This window comes from Aquila chrysaetos, chromosome Z, assembly GCF_900496995.4.
Source record: "Aquila chrysaetos chrysaetos chromosome Z, bAquChr1.4, whole genome shotgun sequence".
NCBI lineage: Eukaryota > Metazoa > Chordata > Aves > Accipitriformes > Accipitridae > Aquila > Aquila chrysaetos.
The window spans coordinates 784,890-802,930 of NC_044030.1; the positions used below are offsets into that span (position 1 = coordinate 784,890).

The 18,041-nt window shown below is 39.8% G+C and overlaps 1 protein-coding gene across 8 annotated transcripts in view; it reads right to left on the reverse strand.

Moving 5' to 3' along the window:
* Positions 1–3,463: 3,463 nt before the first annotated feature.
* The window catches only part of CAST (calpastatin), a 65,399-nt gene continuing 50,821 nt past the window's right edge, over positions 3,464–18,041 (reverse strand). For 7 of the 8 annotated variants that reach the window (XM_030004805.2, XM_041120913.1, XM_030004803.2 and 4 more), the window contains 12 exons: positions 17,249–17,350; positions 16,108–16,191; positions 15,322–15,369; positions 15,057–15,152; positions 14,384–14,482; positions 13,080–13,181; positions 11,276–11,368; positions 10,368–10,421; positions 9,862–9,951; positions 7,041–7,120; positions 5,832–5,898; positions 3,464–4,732 (listed from right to left, as the gene is read on the reverse strand). In XM_030004805.2, the coding sequence (XP_029860665.1) occupies positions 5,841–5,898; positions 7,041–7,120; positions 9,862–9,951; positions 10,368–10,421; positions 11,276–11,368; positions 13,080–13,181; positions 14,384–14,482; positions 15,057–15,152; positions 15,322–15,369; positions 16,108–16,191; positions 17,249–17,350 (906 nt within the window). In that variant the 3' untranslated portion in view covers positions 3,464–4,732; positions 5,832–5,840. The remainder of the gene's footprint in view (positions 4,733–5,831; positions 5,899–7,040; positions 7,121–9,861; positions 9,952–10,367; positions 10,422–11,275; positions 11,369–13,079; positions 13,182–14,383; positions 14,483–15,056; positions 15,153–15,321; positions 15,370–16,107; positions 16,192–17,248; positions 17,351–18,041) is intronic. The other variant, XM_030004804.2, reaches the window with a different exon arrangement.

An 18,041-nucleotide genomic window follows, 5' to 3' on the forward strand; every position in this document is an offset into this window, starting at 1 on the left:
CTGAAGTGCGCTAAAGCTCTGGAGCAAAGCCACCTTTGCAGGTGCTTTATCCTTATGCTTCATGTTTCCAGAGAGTAATATTTACAAACGTACTCCAGATCGAGCGTCATGTAATTAAAAAAAACCCAAGTATCACTGTAATTGCATCTGTCAAAGTAAGTACGAGAAGGCCTATGTCTGTGCAAGCTTTATTGTAGTCTCTTGGGGCTGGAGGTAGGTGGGGTGGTGTGGATGCTGCCCAGGAGTGATGCCAAGTCCTGGCTGTGCTTCTGTCCCCTCTCCCAGGAGCTCTGCCCGACTCCTTTTGCTGCTGACGTAATACTTTGTGGGCACTGGTAATATTCTTGTGCTTTTAGGTCATGAGCACATATATTTCACGTACAAAAAAAAAAGGTCGGTGAATTTTACTTTAGATTATTAACCATTGGTTTGTTCTAGCAGAAATTTTTACTTGGCATTATCCCCGATTCACCTAATTGAAATGCAACCATTGTCACATGTACTCACTGACATTTAAAAGGACAGACAGTCATTCATAATGGTCTTTGTATGTTACCTGTAGGGTAATGATAAGAATTGTAAGCTAATTGCTCTAAGGAGAGAAATTATTAGTATCGTGTGCTTGGAAGGGACAGTTACTTAAGAAAGCTAAGTTGAAATCTTGAAGGTGGGAGGTTTTTTTTGGTGGAGGGTATTTTTTTTTTAAAAGGCAGTTGTGAATGGCCTTCTGTTTGCTTGCAAAAAACTTTTATTTCTGTACAACACTAGTTTTTTTTTTTAATGACCACATGTGCTTAAATACACTCAATTTCTTTGCTTTTAGAACCATGCCCTTGACATGATTCCACGGCATTTATTTCCTCTGCAGTTCTGACCTGTCTCAGTTTCCTCACTGATATGCTGAAGCGGCCAGAAACTTTAACAAAGACTTTGGGAAAAATGCATAATCTGGAACTACTCATAAGCTTTTGACTGTGCCTCGCTTGCTCTTCTCGCAACTAGAAATTACACCTGCCCAAGAACTTGAAACCTGCTTCATTAGAGTTCAGAAAGGCTGTGGAGTTCTGCTATTGAGGGCAAAAATATCTGTCACAGTGTTGCAGAAAATACCGTTTCCTTTTGCTCGCCATATCCTTTTATGTACAAGGCACCTTCTACCTCTTAACTCATTAAGGGAAAGAGGAATTCTGAGTAGGCTGTGCACAGCATTTTCTGGGATTTCAGGTGTTGTTGACTGTTGCTTGCTTTAAAATGTTTTCGGAGCTGAAAAGGCAATTTAACAAAAAAAATCTTTCTATGTGATTCTAGATAAAGTACTTCATTTGTGTCATTTTGCACATTCATTTCTTTTGCCGTTGTGAGCAGTAATTTGCATTGCTGTTTTCTGCATTAACTGTTTAATCTTAAGTAAGTTTCTCAACTTTGGAGAAAATTTAGTAGTATTCCTAGTATACCACAGTCCCCTTCTGGCTCGACTTCCCACCCCACCCACCTTTTTCTTTTTTTTTTTTTTTAATTGAGGAAGCATCAATTAGCCAGTGTGTATCCTGATGCCTTGCAGCCATCTCTACGGAACAAAGAGAGCATCAGAAACAGGTATGTTGATATGTCATTTCTCTCAACACAATAAATTTCAGTGATCGAGCTGTATGAGCAGACTTGCAATAAACATGTGGGACTTCTGTGCGCTGTGGCCCTCTCAAAACCAGAAGCACGTAAGACTGAACTGCTTGTCTGCACAGTCCAGAGAGAATCCGAACAGGTACAGGCTGTGGAGGTGCCTTTCCCTCCACCTCCTGGGCCGCTCCACGGCCTCAGAACTCCCGTTATGCCTTGGCCTTTGCGTAACGAGTTGGGTGGTTAAGCATCCCTTGACCATGCCAGGAACTCTTGCATGGCTAAGGCAGGGAGCAGCACTGGCCGTACCAAGAATTCCTTTTGCCTGGCAGACGCGGGGAATGAGAGTGGGAACGGTCATCCCCTGCCAGCCTTGGAACATCCCTTTTGTCTGGATCATAGCTTGAGTGAAACGGTGCCAGTGTTACTGGAATTCCAGTAATTTGCTGCCGACTAAAGCCGGTCATCTCCCGATCCTATAAACAGCAGTACCAAGTGAGGCCCCTGGAGCTCTCCTGGGCTGCAGCGGGTTGCGACCAGCCGCTCCTTCTGCGGCGGATGCCTCTCGGAGCTCGCAAACTCTCCAGTTGGCAAAAATCAGAGGACTGTCGGTGAGAGCCGACAACAGGAACTGGGCTGATACCCTCTGCTCCTCAAGGCTCAACCCTTCGCCCGTTGAGAAAAATGCCGAGACATTTCACATTAATATTTCACTGAACTCCAGGGAAATTTTTAACAGGTATACCTCTGTTTATATATCTTGGTGTCCGTGTGCGTGCGTGTGTGTGACTTGACCCAGGTATCCGACAGCAAGTGTAGAATAAATACTGCCCTTTTGAAACTGTAACTGCCACTGTTGTGATTGTAGTAAATTCTATTTAATCACTCTGTAAATGTTAAAATCACCAAATTCTGCTAGATTTTGTAATTCACCTCAAAATATGAATGAACCTCAGACTGCTGCTGCACACATAATCCCTTTAGATATAAACCGTTACCCAGGTCTGGGACTAGGAGTGGATCCAGCTGCCCCTAAGCTCCATCAGGAGTTTAGAAAGCAAGGGAGTCTTCCTTGAACCTCATGACTCAACAGGAGGGTCTCCCTTACCTTTTTGCACCTCAGATCTCCGTGCAAATCATGAAAAATAGATTCTAATATTTTCCTTTGTATGTTTCTCCCTTACCCTTTTGTGTCTTTGGTCTCTGTATAAATCATTCTCGTTTTGATTCCAACTTGATTTTTCTTTGTATGCTTCATCCATGTATTAAGTAATAGAGTGAACCTTGCCATCGAAATTTGTGAAGTCACAGTTTTATAAATTCCTATTAAATCACTTTTGCCAATACCTTTGATGGTGATTCTTTAAGTGGTCCAAACCACTCACTCAGGACACAGGGATGCTGGGCAGGGTTCACACGCTTCATTAGAACACAGTGTTTCTTCTGTCGCCTGAGAATGACTGTTAACCATTTGTATATTGTACATTTCAACAAATACTCTAATTGGAATTTTTCAGCAAAATAATCACTTTGTCTCTTGTGCTTAGGTCTTAATCTTTTAGCTGCTTCCCTACACAATGGGAGCCCACAAGTTAAATTTGGTCCTAGTTAACTGTGACACAGCTTTGAAAACCAAAGGAAAGGGGAAAAACCTGTAGCTGGATCTTGATCAGATTGTGAGGGCCTTCGTGAAGCATCACTGACAAGTATTTTGCAGGTTTTTTTCTAAACGCATTGTATTGTTTCAATATGCCAATGTTTGGGATTTTTAAATTATTTCTAGGATTTGTCTTACAATAGCTATTCAGATAACAGCAGTAATAAATGAAAAGTTACAACACCGTAATGCATTCTTAAAAACTTTTATTAGTGTGACACAGGTTCTCTGTACAGACTGTAAAGTACAGTCAAAAGTCTAAATATCCCCAACTTAAATCTCCGGGCTGTCTCCGTCTGCAACGCTACATACTAGAGTCTGATTTTGGTATCAGTACAAATGTTGGTATGACCTTCCTCTGCAAGCTAAAGGTGAAGCAGTACGTGTATAAGGATGTGCAAAAAGATGTTTTGCAGGTTATGAAGACAGAGGAAAACACATGGAGGCACTTGGTGCACCTCAGTCGCGACAGCCCTGTCTGCAGCAGACTTAGGAGAGGCGCCTACTCATGCCTGTTCTCTTGCAGAGCAGGTGAACGTGACATTGTTCCTTGCAGCATTAACTTCTGCCCTATTTCTGCATTCCCTTCTGGAGTGCGAGGAACAGAAGCAAGGACTAGAAACAGTGCAAAGTAAGATAAAAAAAAGTCCGCCTGTTGACCTGAACTTCTCTTTGATCTCTGCTAAGGCTCATGTACCTTCTTTATTTCCTCTTCTGTGATGGTAACGGTGTCATTGTTACACTAGGATTTGTATTTGTTCAGTCCAGGAGACTCCTGAAATTACGACATAACAGTACAGATACGATTGGAAAGAAAAAAAAAGCCACTAAAATCCTTATCTGGTGTTTTTGTTGTTTTAACTACAGTTAAGGCAGCATCCAAAATACTTATTACTGGATGCACTTGATGAAACGGTTAATCCCCAGCTTCTCATTCTTTAGCTACCCACAGCTTACTTATAGTTTCCTACCAGGAACTGGCTTGAGAAAAGACTGCACAGCCAGGCTGAGGTGGGCTGAGGATAACTAAAGATCCTTATATTCCAGAATACTTAATGCATTCACTGCAATGTTAAAAATGCTAGCACATACAAATTCTTCTGAGATTTACAGGCACTATGTGGAGATTATGTGCAAAAGTCTGCAGATTTTTTTGGCATTGCTATTCATTTATGAAATATATTTCTTGCAAATATAAAGCATTCTTTCCCTCTGAAAACTGAAGAAATTACAAAAAAGTTGAAGTATATGAGTATAATAAAATGAATGGCTAGGGCAAAAAAAAAACCCAACACCTTAATCTACTACTGAGAAAGAAGAAAATATGAAAAAAGTCCAGCAAGTATCGCTGTACAAAAACCACCCAGAATAACCACATGCTTTTTGCACCAGCTTTTGTTCTTCAGGAATATTTATCCACCAACAGAAAGAAGAGATTTAACATGATGCACCAAGATCCTGGGGGGAAGAAAAAGAAAAAAAAGTTAGAGTGCTTTATGTTCTTTAAATTGGAAAAAAAAAACCCCAAAATAAATCTGGGAAGAATTACTGGAAACATAAGTCTCTAGTGGCAGAAAGAAATCCAGGAAGACTTAATATCACAAGAGATCAGGTATTATTTGGAAGTGATAATGCAGCTACGGTAGCAGTCCACTGCAGATAGGCAGTAACGATGCATCTTTCTCCTGCCCATTCGAAGTCAGTTGCCAAATCTTCGCAGGGCATTTCGCTGCATATAATTACTCACACTCTCAGAGGAGCCGGGACTGCCTCTGCTGCCAGAGGAGAGAGGCTCCTCTGCAGGTTCTTCAGAAAGCCAGAACTCAGACCCTGCTGGCTCACACGTGGGTGGATGGTGCTGAACGCTGGACATGCCCTTGCCTATCTCCTCCAGACCTCAGGAGACCCTCCAGCCTGAAGCACTTGTGTCAAGCATCAAAGTAAATACTTCCATGAACTAATGACGATGATGAAAGACTCCCATTACTTACCCTTACGTTAAGGGCATCATCAAGCTAAGTACAAAGAAGTACGTGATGGCAACGGAACATGTGCAAAGAACAAGGCTGTGTTTGTGCTGGGAAAGCTGAGAGTGGAACACTGATACCTGCTCTACCTGCCAGCTTAGCTGTGGGGCTTTGTATATCTGTTCTGGACCCTGTTCCAAAATCAGCCTGGTGCAGAAATAACGACGTAAACTCACTGTCCTAAAGATAGAAACAACCAGCTGAAATGTGCTTGGTCTTCATTACACCATAAAAAGGTCTTACTAGGGAAGCAGTGTGTCATGCCTTGCAATTCTTTGTTACATGAACCTAAAGGAATTTAGCTACATGAAGTAATTCTGTACGAACTGTATGGACAAAGGGTGTGGAAAAAAAGTAAGTCCTCTTCTGCCTGGGAACACCGAAGTTCAAAGTCATTCCAAGCACTGTGTCTAACAGCGTCTCTAACCATGTTTTGGTTCAGTTGAAAGACTGTCAATAAAACTTAGCTTTAATAACACTAGCATGAGTTGTTTGTGGTAGTTCGGAGAAGAGAGAGGAAGAAATCTCACCCCAAAATGTTAATGTTTAGCTTGTTTTCTGCTTCTCAGATTTGCTGCTGGAGGACTGTCCCTTTGCCTAAAAAGCAAGAGAAGCATGAGATAGTAAGCTAAAAATCTGAAAAAAAAAAAACCCCCAACCCAAACCCCCAAAAACCCAGTGACACATACTCATCACAAATCACAATCCAGACATAAACAGGATCTGCACTTGAAACGCAGAAAGTTTAGCAACAGTATTTGTAACTTCTGTTTTGTATATGTATTTTCATGTTTCTACCATCACTTACTTTGTTTCAGATAAAGAGGGCTGTGACTGACCTCTTCACATCCTATTTCTCAACATCCGTTTACTCATGCTAGTGATCCAGTCACAACTTGGAACATTAAAAAAATACATCCTTCTGAAGAGGAGCTAAAGACCACCCCCCACTTTTACATCAAGAATTATAAGACAAAAGACATATGTGGCAATTTTGTAATAATGAAAAATCCCCTCACACTTGAAACGTGAAACATAAAATTTCCAGAGCAGTTATTACCATCTGATTCAGGCATCTACCTGCATGCATCCTGGGAGAGAACAACGTGATGGGAAAAGTTTCACCCTCACCTAAATCCATTTTCTGTATTTCCGGATGACAAGAACCAAGCAACCTTTTTTTTTTTTTTTTTTTTTTTTTTTTTAATAGAAACAGCTGCCTTCTGTTTCCCACCAGATTCATTCTGCATACTTATTTATGAATGTATGTCAGTTTTAATTCATTATTTTAAAATAAATTATGATAACAATTTGAGAAATGGATGTGTTGAAGGAGTACACTCTAATCACTTTTAGAATGCTGTTATTTAAAACTGGAAGAAAAGAGAGAAGTGATGGGGATCCCGAGTCAGCTATAGGCATGTGAAGTGTGACTCTCAGATCAGCAAATATGGGAATGAGAAGCCTGTGGAGCATGCACTGAGCCTCCTGTAGAAGACCACACTCTCTCTGAAAGAAATGTATTTTAGCCCCTGTTTATTGAAAATTTCCCTTGAACTACATAGACAGGTGCTTTTCTCCTATGTACATGCTTACAAAAATGAAGTTCAATCTATTGATGTAAAACTCTCCCCAAAGTAATATTCATGTATTATGAATCCAAAATCCAGTTGCCCATCTTTCATGTTTATAGTGTGTGGTAACTATGACTGTCCATATTATAGTATGTATGTTTTTACCGTTTTAGGGTCTTTTGGTTTTCCTTTACCCTTTGGGGTTGGTTTAGTGGTGATGGTTTCCTTTCCACTTTTGTCCTACACTCCAAAGAAAAAAAAATAATTACAGTTACAAACAGAATAGAGAATTGATGGCTCCTGCTTTTTCACCTGCCATAACACATTATTTTAAATGTGGTTGCTAAGGTGTGAGAGAGCTCAACGCAGGATATGTGCATGTAATTACTGCCTGTAGTCCACAGCATGCTGGAATCTGGAGCCTTGTTTAACACTGGGGAGACTAGAGCACCAGAAAGCATACACTGATAAAAAAGCTGATATGTATGGGCAGATTTACTACAAAGCAGTAACACAGCAGCAGAAGATTTAGCTCCGAAGTTCATAACCAAACAAAACAGCACTTAAAACACCAATAGTTTGCCTTAGGCCGCCTGAGGATTCCATGTCCAGGGAAGCACCTGGGGAAGCACTGCAGTGGTCAGAAGAGCAATTTGGAAACACAGCTATTTCCTCCCAGGAAATACATCTGATGTGAACTTCAGTTTCAAAGCTGCTTCTTCTCTGCCCTCCAGGAGAGGAACAAACACAGCATAAAAGCACAGATGATCATAATCAACGTTTTCACTATGGACAAACTTATAATTCGCTCTTGGTAACTGGGTGCCTTGTAGGATAAGCTTAAGGAAGCTAGTGCAGAATTTCACTGGAGAACTGGTTATGCATGCTTCCACAGCTGTGTCTGTCCAAGGGATTTAATTTTTGACTGCTAATATACTGGTTCTATCAAAGATCTTGTAAATTCGAGCTTTGTTTTTTCTTTCTCCTTGCAGGAAGCAGGGAGGTCATGACTGCAGGAAAAAGGCAGGGACAGGCTGGCAGGAGTCAGTAGCAGATGAGAGGCAACAGCAGCTGCTTTACCCAGCTGAGTACAAAAGCTACTCACCATTCAAAACAATGTGTACCATACCCTCTGCCTGCAAGTGAGGGACCAGGGCATAGGATAGAACATGTCACATCATAGAATGGTTTGGGTTGGGAGGCACCTTTAAAGGTCATCTAGTCCAACCCCCCTGCAATGAGCAGGGACACCTTCCACTGGACCAGTTTGCTCAGAGCCCCATCCAACCTGGCCTTGAATGTTTCCAGGGATGGGGCATCCACAACTTCTCCGGGCAACCTGCTCGAGTGTTTCATCATGCTCATTGTAAAAAATTTTTTCCTTATATCTAGTCTGAACCTACCCTCTTTTAGTTTAAAACCATTACGCCTTGTCCTATCACGACAGGCCCTGCTAAAAAGTTTGTCCTCATCTTTCTTATAGGCCCCCTTTGAAAAGCTGCAGTAAGATCTCTGTGGAGCCTTCTCTTCTCCAGGCTGAACAACCCCAGCTCTCTCAGCCTTTCTCCATAGGAGAGCTGTTCCATCCCTCTGATCATTTCCATGTCCCTCCTCTGGACCCGCTCCAGCAGGTCCCTGTCTCTCCTGTGCTGGGGACCCCAGAGCTGGACGCAGTACTGCAGGTGGGTCTCACCAGAGCGGAGCAGAGGGGCAGAATCCCCTCCCTCGACCTGCTGGTCACGCTGCTTTGGATGCAGCCCAGGATACAGTCGGCTTTCTGGGCTGCGAGCGCACATTGCCAGCTCACATCCAACCTTTCATCCCCCAGTACCCCCAAGTCCTTCTTCCCTGCAAGGCTGCTCTCAATCCCTTCATCCCCAGCCAGTATTGATACAGGGGGTTGCCCTGACCCAGGAGCAGGACCTTGCACATTAATTTACTTGACAGCAAGCCTCCTTTCTGCTTAGCACATGCTAGAGAGTAAGGGAGCAAATGGCTAACAGGAGGGAGTTACTGGTTCTTAACTAGTTTGAGCACTTGTAGAGACAAAAGCAGTCCATGATTTTCACACCGATATCCCACCAGCTGCCCCAGAGCACCCTTGGGCTCCTCTGCCAAGGAAGCATGTAAGGTGATCGTAGTGGCATGGTGGATGTCTCAAAGCCATACAAGACCTCTCCCTCTGTCCAAACTCCAGGTAACAAATGCCGAGTTAAGAGCAAGCAGAAAACACGTCTGACAGTCATTCTTCTCACATGTGGACTAAACCTCCGTCCCGTCCTTCACACTCTTTTCCAGCACAACCATCCTTTCTCCAACACCATCCTCATGTTGGTGACCTCCAGATTTATGCAACTTCTGCTGCTAGTTCATTTCATACAGCCTCGCATGTGCAGCACTTTGCTGGGAAAAGTCTGACAGCTGTCTGTCAGCTGTGTTTAAGATGATTATATGACAAATGCACGCTCCATTTCTCGTTACAAGACCTCTCCAGTCCATTCCTTCCTCACCTTTCTTCTCAGCTCTACTATTTTCCCTAACACAACTAAAACTCTTTTCTACTCCTAACATTTCTCTCTGCAAAACCCTCTTGAACTGTTTTTCTGTTCCAGCCTACAACTATTGCTAGCTAGGTAGCACATGCAATCATTGCAGAAAGATTTCCCTGCTTCTCTACAATTTTTGGACACTCTAATCTGTACAAAAACTGTTACCACAATTCTCTGCTCCACTTACTTCTCCAAGCCTGTCTTACCTCTCTAGAAGACTCTAAATACCACACACCTTCCTTCTTCCAAACATTTAGTATACAGCAAGACACATCAAATTTCCATTATAGTAGTAAGACAATCACTGCATCTGGACAGCATCTTCCAAAGAGGCTAGCTCTAAACCTAAACTGAGCTACTGCAAAGAAAAGTGAGGAACTTCAACAGACTAGTGAAAAACTCTTTATTTTGCAAGTTATTAGCAGAAAATGTCCTACCTTTGAGTGCTTTTGCTTGGCAGGAGCCTTTGTACAAGTATCAAAGTCACCTGACAGGGCATCAATAGCTGCGGAGTCATCTGTAGGCTTCTGCAATAATTTTAATTCTGAAGTCACACAATACGCAATACATCCCACAGTCAAATTAATGTTTCAGGAATTTATGTCTGCTTTAAATATCCCTTTCTTAAAAAAAAACATACCTGAGCTCTACACATATGTTAGAACACAGATGTCTATTTGATGTTTCCAAGATACACAATTTCTTTGAATTCTGGACCTTAATGTTCATAGTGTAGTTGTGCATAAAACCTGTATTTACTGTGAAGACTTACTCTTCACAAAAGTTTTACTGTCCACACTGTTACTGTTACCTACTGCATTCAGTAACATTTAGGAGAATTTGCAATGAATCACACCTTGAGCCTACAATGACAGTACTTCAAAGAAAAGATCAGAGCACACAGCATGAAACAAACACAGAACAAAAATATCAGAAATGTTACCTTTTGTTCTTTGTGTTTCACATCATCCTTTGCTGTTGGCTTTACTGGTTCACCCTTGGAAGAAGAAAAATTACATCCTCATTTTGAACTGGTCAGGTTAGTTTTAAGATACAAATACTTATGTATGACATTGGGAGTTTACAGATTACCCATAAAGTTGCACTGTTCTGAACGGATTTCTTTCTTTCTCGTGCTATGTAGTCAAAGTCAGTTCATGATGTGTTTTCATGGTCTGTTACTTTGACTACGTCTGTGGTATCATCTTTCTGTCCTTGTAGTGTACTGTAAAAACAGCTTCCTGATCCACAAAAGATCAAATCACTGTCAGAGCAGTCACGTGCTCCAGTGAATAGCAGTTTTACAGGGCTTTAGGTATACCACCAAGGTAATACCTGTATGTGCACTTTGTCCCCAAACTTGGAATGAAACTACTTGGAATGAATAAGTGTTATTACCCATAGTTTGCAAGTTTCTCCTGTTTAAAAGCAGACTACAGAGCCAAGCTGTTTAAAGGGAGACACTCCATTTTTTCACCTGGTTTTCTGGAGCACCTAAAACACTGAGCCAGTGTAACTGGAATCTATACTGCTAAATCTCCAGGACATTGATTGCTACTGGGTGGTTCAAAGTGATTTATTTGTTCAGATTGCCTAATTAAAAAAAAACACAAAGCAAACCACAACTATTTTTTTCCTTTGTTTTTTTGAATTAAATGCATGCAAGGATATACAGAGCTACTCTATAAGTATAGGATATTTACATGTTTAACCCAAATACATTAATATAGTACACAGATTTACTCACTTATTCAGCTTCCCTGTTCTTCTCGTAATTCCAAAGAGGACAGACTGGCTCATATGCACAAATTTCTGGTGTTGCAAATAAAAACTAACAAAGCTTTTCCTTACCTGCTCACCTGACTCCAGAAGTTTTTGATAGTCAGGGGGGATAGTATCATCTCTTTCTCCAAGTTTGTCTCTGTGTTCAGATTTAGCCTTTTCCTGAAAGCATTTAATTTATTAATAACTTTTAATACTGATGTTAGAAATATTAGCAAACAGTAAGTCAGAGTGCTCATTAAACTTAGGACAGATGCCTTTTTTGAATTTAAAATTTTAAAACTACCAGAAAAAAACCCATATATTTATTTCACTATGAAGTGTGTTTCATGCCTGAAAGTTCTAAACTACTAGCTCTAAGTGTTCACATTTAATAAGTTAAATATATATATATACACAGCAGCATCCCAACATTAAAAAAAAAAAAAATTACATCAACTTTCAGTTCTGCTTTTCAACAATATCACTAAAAGGAGTTATTCCACACTTCTGCATCAAATCTCATCCATGCACATAGCTTTAACACAAAACTGATGTTCCTGCAATGTCTTACCTGTGAATGCATCTGAGTACCTTTAGCAGAACCCAGGGCATTTATCCACCTCACACCCAAACTGATCAAAAGTGGCCTGTATTTCTCATCAGACCTAGGAGCCAGAGTCAGTTTCAAATCCAACACAACTAGAAGGCAGAGCACCACAAGCTCCTGAAAACTGCATCAAGGAGGGAAGCATTCCTTCCAGTACGTTTATTTTTCAGACTATGCTGCTTTGATTTCTGGCAAACATACCAGAAACATGCCGAACAAGACACCTGGTTTAGATACAAGTAGGTTCTTAAGGATATTGTTGAAGAATATTTTTGTATTTGTTAACACAGACATTTTAAGGATCTCTTATCTTTTATTTTGCATTTTTTGAATATAAACATTTTCCATGCCTTTGTAAAGAACAACGCATGAAGAAAGCTGGGCTCCTACAGCTCCACTGAAGCACAGGAGCTGCTGAGATCTCAAACCTCAAACGTTCACTCCCTTGCTATGGCAAGGGACAACGCTACCCGGACTGTATAAACCTGTTCCTAAGGCAGCCAACAACCTCCACAATGGAGCCTGGTCTGAGATTAGAAATCTCCTTCTAGATTCCAGCCTAAATTTATTCATTGGCAGCTTATGGTGTTTTTTATCCCCAGTAATGTCCTTTACCTTAAGTATTTCAGTTTACAATTTGCTATTACTACCACTATTATGCAGAAATGCATCTGATTTTCTTATTAGCAGAAATGTCTTTATACAATTATATGAAGAAAGACTGAATGAAGACAAAACAAGCAGAAACAAGTAAGTTAAAAAATGGGACTGATTAAATTAATACATCTGTTGATGAACTTGGTATATGGGGGGTTATAGAAGTCAAAGTTTGACAAAAAGAAGGCCACAAAATTAATATTAGAAACAGAGGCCAGAGAAGACATCTGAAAAATAATTAGAATAATGACAATAAAAAGCACTGAAATCGAATTATTGCAAACTTCCTGTAATATTTCAACACTTCCCTCCAAGCGGCTAAAGTGTATTAACTAATTCAACATTTGTCACAAAACACACAGTAATGCAGCTGACTGAAGAGTGGTTGATACACCTACACATAGGACAACACAAGGGTATGGGTTTTTTTTCCTAGTAACCTTCATCCTACATCTGAAAAAATCACGTCATATACTCCTACAAGTATAGAAGTATTGCAATATACCATTAAAAAAAAATTCTCTAAGAAGTAAGGTAAGTATCTCAGATTTGGGTTTTTTTGTTGTTGTTGTTTGGTTTTGTTTTTTTTTCCCCAGACTGCACAAGTTTCAGAATGTCTTTTGTTACCTTTACTTTATCCACAACTGGTTTGTTCTCATCAGGGTCAGGTTCCCTCTCTCCCAGGGAATCGGACAGGAGATCCAAGGCTTCATCCATCTCTTTTCCTCCCTAACAAAGTATAAACACATTCATGAAAGCAAATCTGCTGTAAAAATAATTTAATTCAGCAAGCTAATGTAAGTACTGACTAATGAACTGTCAACTTCAGTGAACAATGAACAATCAGCTCTCCCTTTGTAATTACAATGTAGTGCAATAGCTGGGGAAAAAAATTACAGAATATTTAGACCTCCAGAAAACATAATTTCAAGAAGGGGTTATGGAATTTATTTTAATGGCTTTCTTTTGTTACATATAAGCCTAACTGATCTAATGAGCACAGTTCTATGAAAATATTGTGTTTGGTAACTGCCATTCATTTTGCAAACATCATTATCACTGCAGATTAGCTGCTAAGCAAGTGTCAATCTGAATTAAAACTTATTAACATTTTTATCTTCCCATTATTTATGGTCTTTTGCTAATCTACACCAGTTTTATTCAAACACGAGTTAGAAAAAAAAGCCCTTTTATAACCAACTAAAACCCAGGTAGGAGGAGCTTTGTATTCCCCTTTCAAATTAGGCTGGCAACACTAGAGGGAGCTCCCACTGCACAGATCAAAATGGAGAAAGACTGAGGCAGGCAACATTGCCACTAAATGCAAAGAAGGAAAGTTCTCCTGGTATTAAAATGAGGTCATGGCGCTGCCTGTACCGCCATTAACCTCGAACTCCTCCTCTTATAGGCTTAAAAGATGACTTTGCCACTACGGTAATGACTACACTGTTATTATTTTAAATGTTCTCATTACCTAACCAGGAAAAGAAAGGTGTGGTTCGGCTAAAGGCCCAAGCCTAAAAATGAAACCACTTGCACATAGGTAACTACCCGCATCGACCCATAGCAAGGAAATGCACACATCCTCTGACGTCCTCAGTAACTCTGGAGGAATCAGCACAGGACTGGGCACTTCCTTTTCCAAGCACAGGTGAGGAGGTTTCAAAGGCAGGCTGAAATACGACAGTGAGCAGAACTCGGACAAAATGGACACACCAGTCCTTGCAGTCAGTTGAACATGAAGTGTCCAGAAACTCACACTTTTTCCCTCCCAGAGGGAACATTTTCCTCCCCCCAGTAGCCAGTGTTAGCAATAAATTATTCAACTTTGCAACAGACTATATTGGTAAAACTGGCCGGGTCATGCTCCTCTCTCTCTTCACTAGTCAGTTCTTAGTTCGAGATCAGGATCTACAGAAGAGGTTGCTTACTGAGGTAGAAGCTAGAGGAGCTGCTGAGTGCACTGAAGAAACTGTCGCAGCAGAGATAATGTCCGAGGAATCTGCAGGCTTTTCACCCTCCTTGGTTTTCTGAAACAAGACACAGCATTATTAATAACACGGAGGACTAAGAGAAAAATATGCATCAAATTCCAAGCATTGAAAAGGCAATGCCCATACAGTTTAGTTCTAGGACTTTATTTTTCCTAGAAGCTCTACTTATTTCAGATTGAAACCCCTCCCTGAGAAGCTTTTGCAACTGTTTTGCATCTCTGTTTGTTCACGTTCAATCTGCCATCTCAACCTTGGCATAGCTTAAGTCAGAGGCAGGTTTAATGTGACTTCAGAGGAGGTAAGATTTCACCAAGCCCCTCTATATACCCAAGTAACACTTCCAAAATTCTCAACTCCAAAGCTTTACTTATGCATGCAACTGGTAAAAAGATATGACAACTAACTTACCTCATTTTTTTCTTATTATTAAAATACTGCTCTCCTATTAATTTCTTGCAAAAATTACTTATTTATTAAATACTTATTTAATTTTTAGTTATTTAATTTTATTTAGGAAATTTTACATAAACTTTAAGGGAAACAAATAAATTATCAAGATTGTTTAAAAAATTTGAAAATAAAACAGATTCCAGAAATCACATACACTCACCGTTGTTACAGTCGGTGTAGGTAATGGTGCAGAGGGTGACGGAGAACAGGAAAATCCTTCTGTCAAACCCTCTAAAAGATCATTTTCACTCATGGGCTATGATTAAAAAGAAAAAAAGAAGAGGCTTTTAAGCCTTTTCATCTATTAAAAAGTGAGCAGGTAACACACTCTATCTCCATTTTTCAACTGAAGACTGGGAAACCTTCCTGACATTTGGGTAAGTAATTCATGAATGAAACATTTATCTGAATATTAACTTTTTTACCTGGAACTTTTCTTCCGGTTTTGGTAAGAGTGGTTTCCCATCTTTATCCTACAAAACAAAAATCCCTTTATATTAAACTAAGCAGTCCTTAAATGACCATGCAATACAAGTACTCTGAGACCGTTCACTGAACAACAGATCTAGTAATCTCTAGCATCTACTGCTGTTACTCTAGGTGTCCTTTAAAAAAATCCAGGTCCTGTAACTTAAGAACATCTGAGTGCTGAAAAGTGATTCAGTGTGTGGGATTCTGAGCTTCCCTACTTCATGTTTCAATTTCCACAGAAATAGCACAATCAATAAATAAAATCCCAACTTCCAGACTGGTAACAGTACTCCTGGATGCAGAGTCCACAAAGGCCGTATCTTTTCACAATGGCAGCTGTGGCAGGTGTTGTGCAAGTCTTGGCTATACCTAAGCAACCCATTTATGTCAAATGAGTCGTGTGGTGATACCACCTTGAAGCATTGGGTTTTTTAACAGCTTTGACCAATCACAATTTATTAAGTTCTAAAATACAAAAAGCTAATGAAAGACTCCAGTGCACTGATCTCAGCCAAAATTATTCATGTGTAGGTACTTACATCTAAACCACTTCTGTGCCTATGTAGGCATCTAATGCTAGATGTCAGATATTCAGGAACTATAAACTGCAATTTTTATATACTATAAAAATGGCTGAACTAAACATCAACATTTCAAAATGAAATGGAGTTTCAGTTTCATCCACATATTCTGAAGAATGAAAGGAAAGTAAGACTAAGACAAGACATTAAATAAATTACTTTTGCTTCTGTTAATCTGTACTCTGGAGGAATTGTTTCTTCATCTTCACCCAGTTTTTTGTGTTCTTCCTGTTTGGCTTTCTCCTATGAAGGCAAAATAAAAGTAATATTAAGAAAAACAAATTACTACATCCCAACAGAAATGCATATGAGCAAGCTTTCAAAGTCTTCAGTTTACTGATTCCAATTAGTCTAATTCAATCCAACTACCAGATAAAAATCTCATGAAAATGAAAAGAAAGCCTTTTCTCTTGAAAAAGCTTTCATTTCTCTGCCTGTTTCTTCGTGTGTATGTCAGAAGTAGCTCCATCTATTTCAATGAAGATCAACAGAGTTTAGTAAATAGACAAGCATGGACCAATAACAAAATAGCATTATACCTCTGAGCCTTAATTCTTGATTTTTTGTGAAATCCACTCAACAGCTATCTGGGCTGCATGCAAAGGAAGGCTGAACAGAGAAATCGGTAGCCAACTTCAAAAAGGACTAGCCCCCATCAAGTTATGTTGGAAGATGACAACTAAGAAAAGGTAGTAAAGCTAATTGTGGGAACTTTTGTTTGATAGAGCTCCAGGTCAGCAGAAGAGCTGTCCTTTCTATTTTCGGCTCCAGTCAATACCATCTGGCCCCTGGTTTGGGGTGGCAAATGGGGGTATTCAGACTGTGACTATGAACAGCATTCCCTTAGACAGAATATACATATTTCAGTGACTTACTTAAGGGGCTTCCTGTTAAAATAACAGGATCAGTGACAAAACCCAAAGTTTTATTAATTATTCCTAATTTAAACAACTCATCATAAATTTGGTTCCTTTTGAAAAAGGACCATACAGTATGCTGCCTCTAATGTGCATGTTAATTCTGCTTTGGTTCAGCAGTCAAACACTATGCAAATGCAGTTTTCGGAAGCTGAGAGAACTACTGTACTGTTAATAGGCAAAATTATTAAGAAAAGGTACTCACTGTGTTAAAATCCTACTAGTACTTCCTAAGCAGAACACAACTGGTTTCACAAGGAAATTTTTTTTTTTAAAAAAAGGGAAAATATTATCTCTAGATTGTTTCTAGCCTGAGGAAATACAGTAATGCTGAAGATAATTACATTAACAGTCTATTTTTGGAGGTCTGATTGTTTCTCTACCTTAACTTTGTCCACAGCAGGTTTCTTTTCATCTGGATCAGGCTCCCTCTTTCCTAGGCTACTGGACAAGGCTTCCAGGGCTTCATCTGCCACGTGACCAACCTGTAAGGGTATCAACATAATAAAAAACAATTCTTAGTTTGGAGTTCAGCTGCAGCTGAAGAAACCTGTTTGTGTATTACCGCCGCCAATCACACATTACTTAAGGTAAAAATTGAGAAGTAAACTAAAAAACTGTAATGCTTCTCTCCCTAATTGTCTTCACATACTTGGGATTTGCTGAGTTCAAAGCATAAGGAAACTTTGACAGAGGTTGCTCTGTAAACAGGTTTCTCCTTTCTAAAGATTTACTCACAGCTAAAATGTTCCATAGGGGGGTTGTTTGTTTGTTTTGTTTTTTTTAATAGAAACATATATATTCTGTGAAGACATGCAAGAATGTCAGCCATTAATGCAATCTTCCAAAACATTCAGTACAATGATTATGATTTTTTGGCAGAATTTGTCTTTTCCTGCAGCATCTCTTATGTTCACAAACAGCATCCCTTTTAGAGCATTGAAAGCTAGAGTAGACCACAAGAACTGTTAGTTTGACTTCCTCTATTAAGAAGGTCACTGACCTTCCTTGTTCAGTTTGTGCTTGACCTGATTTTTTTGGAAAGCACTCAGCCTTTGTGGCTTACCTCTATGGAGGAAGAATATGCAATACTGAAATAAGCATCTTGAAAATGTCCTATACCATTGCATAAACGAAGCACTGAGTTTTCCTTTAACTCCAGCTAACACTACTCAC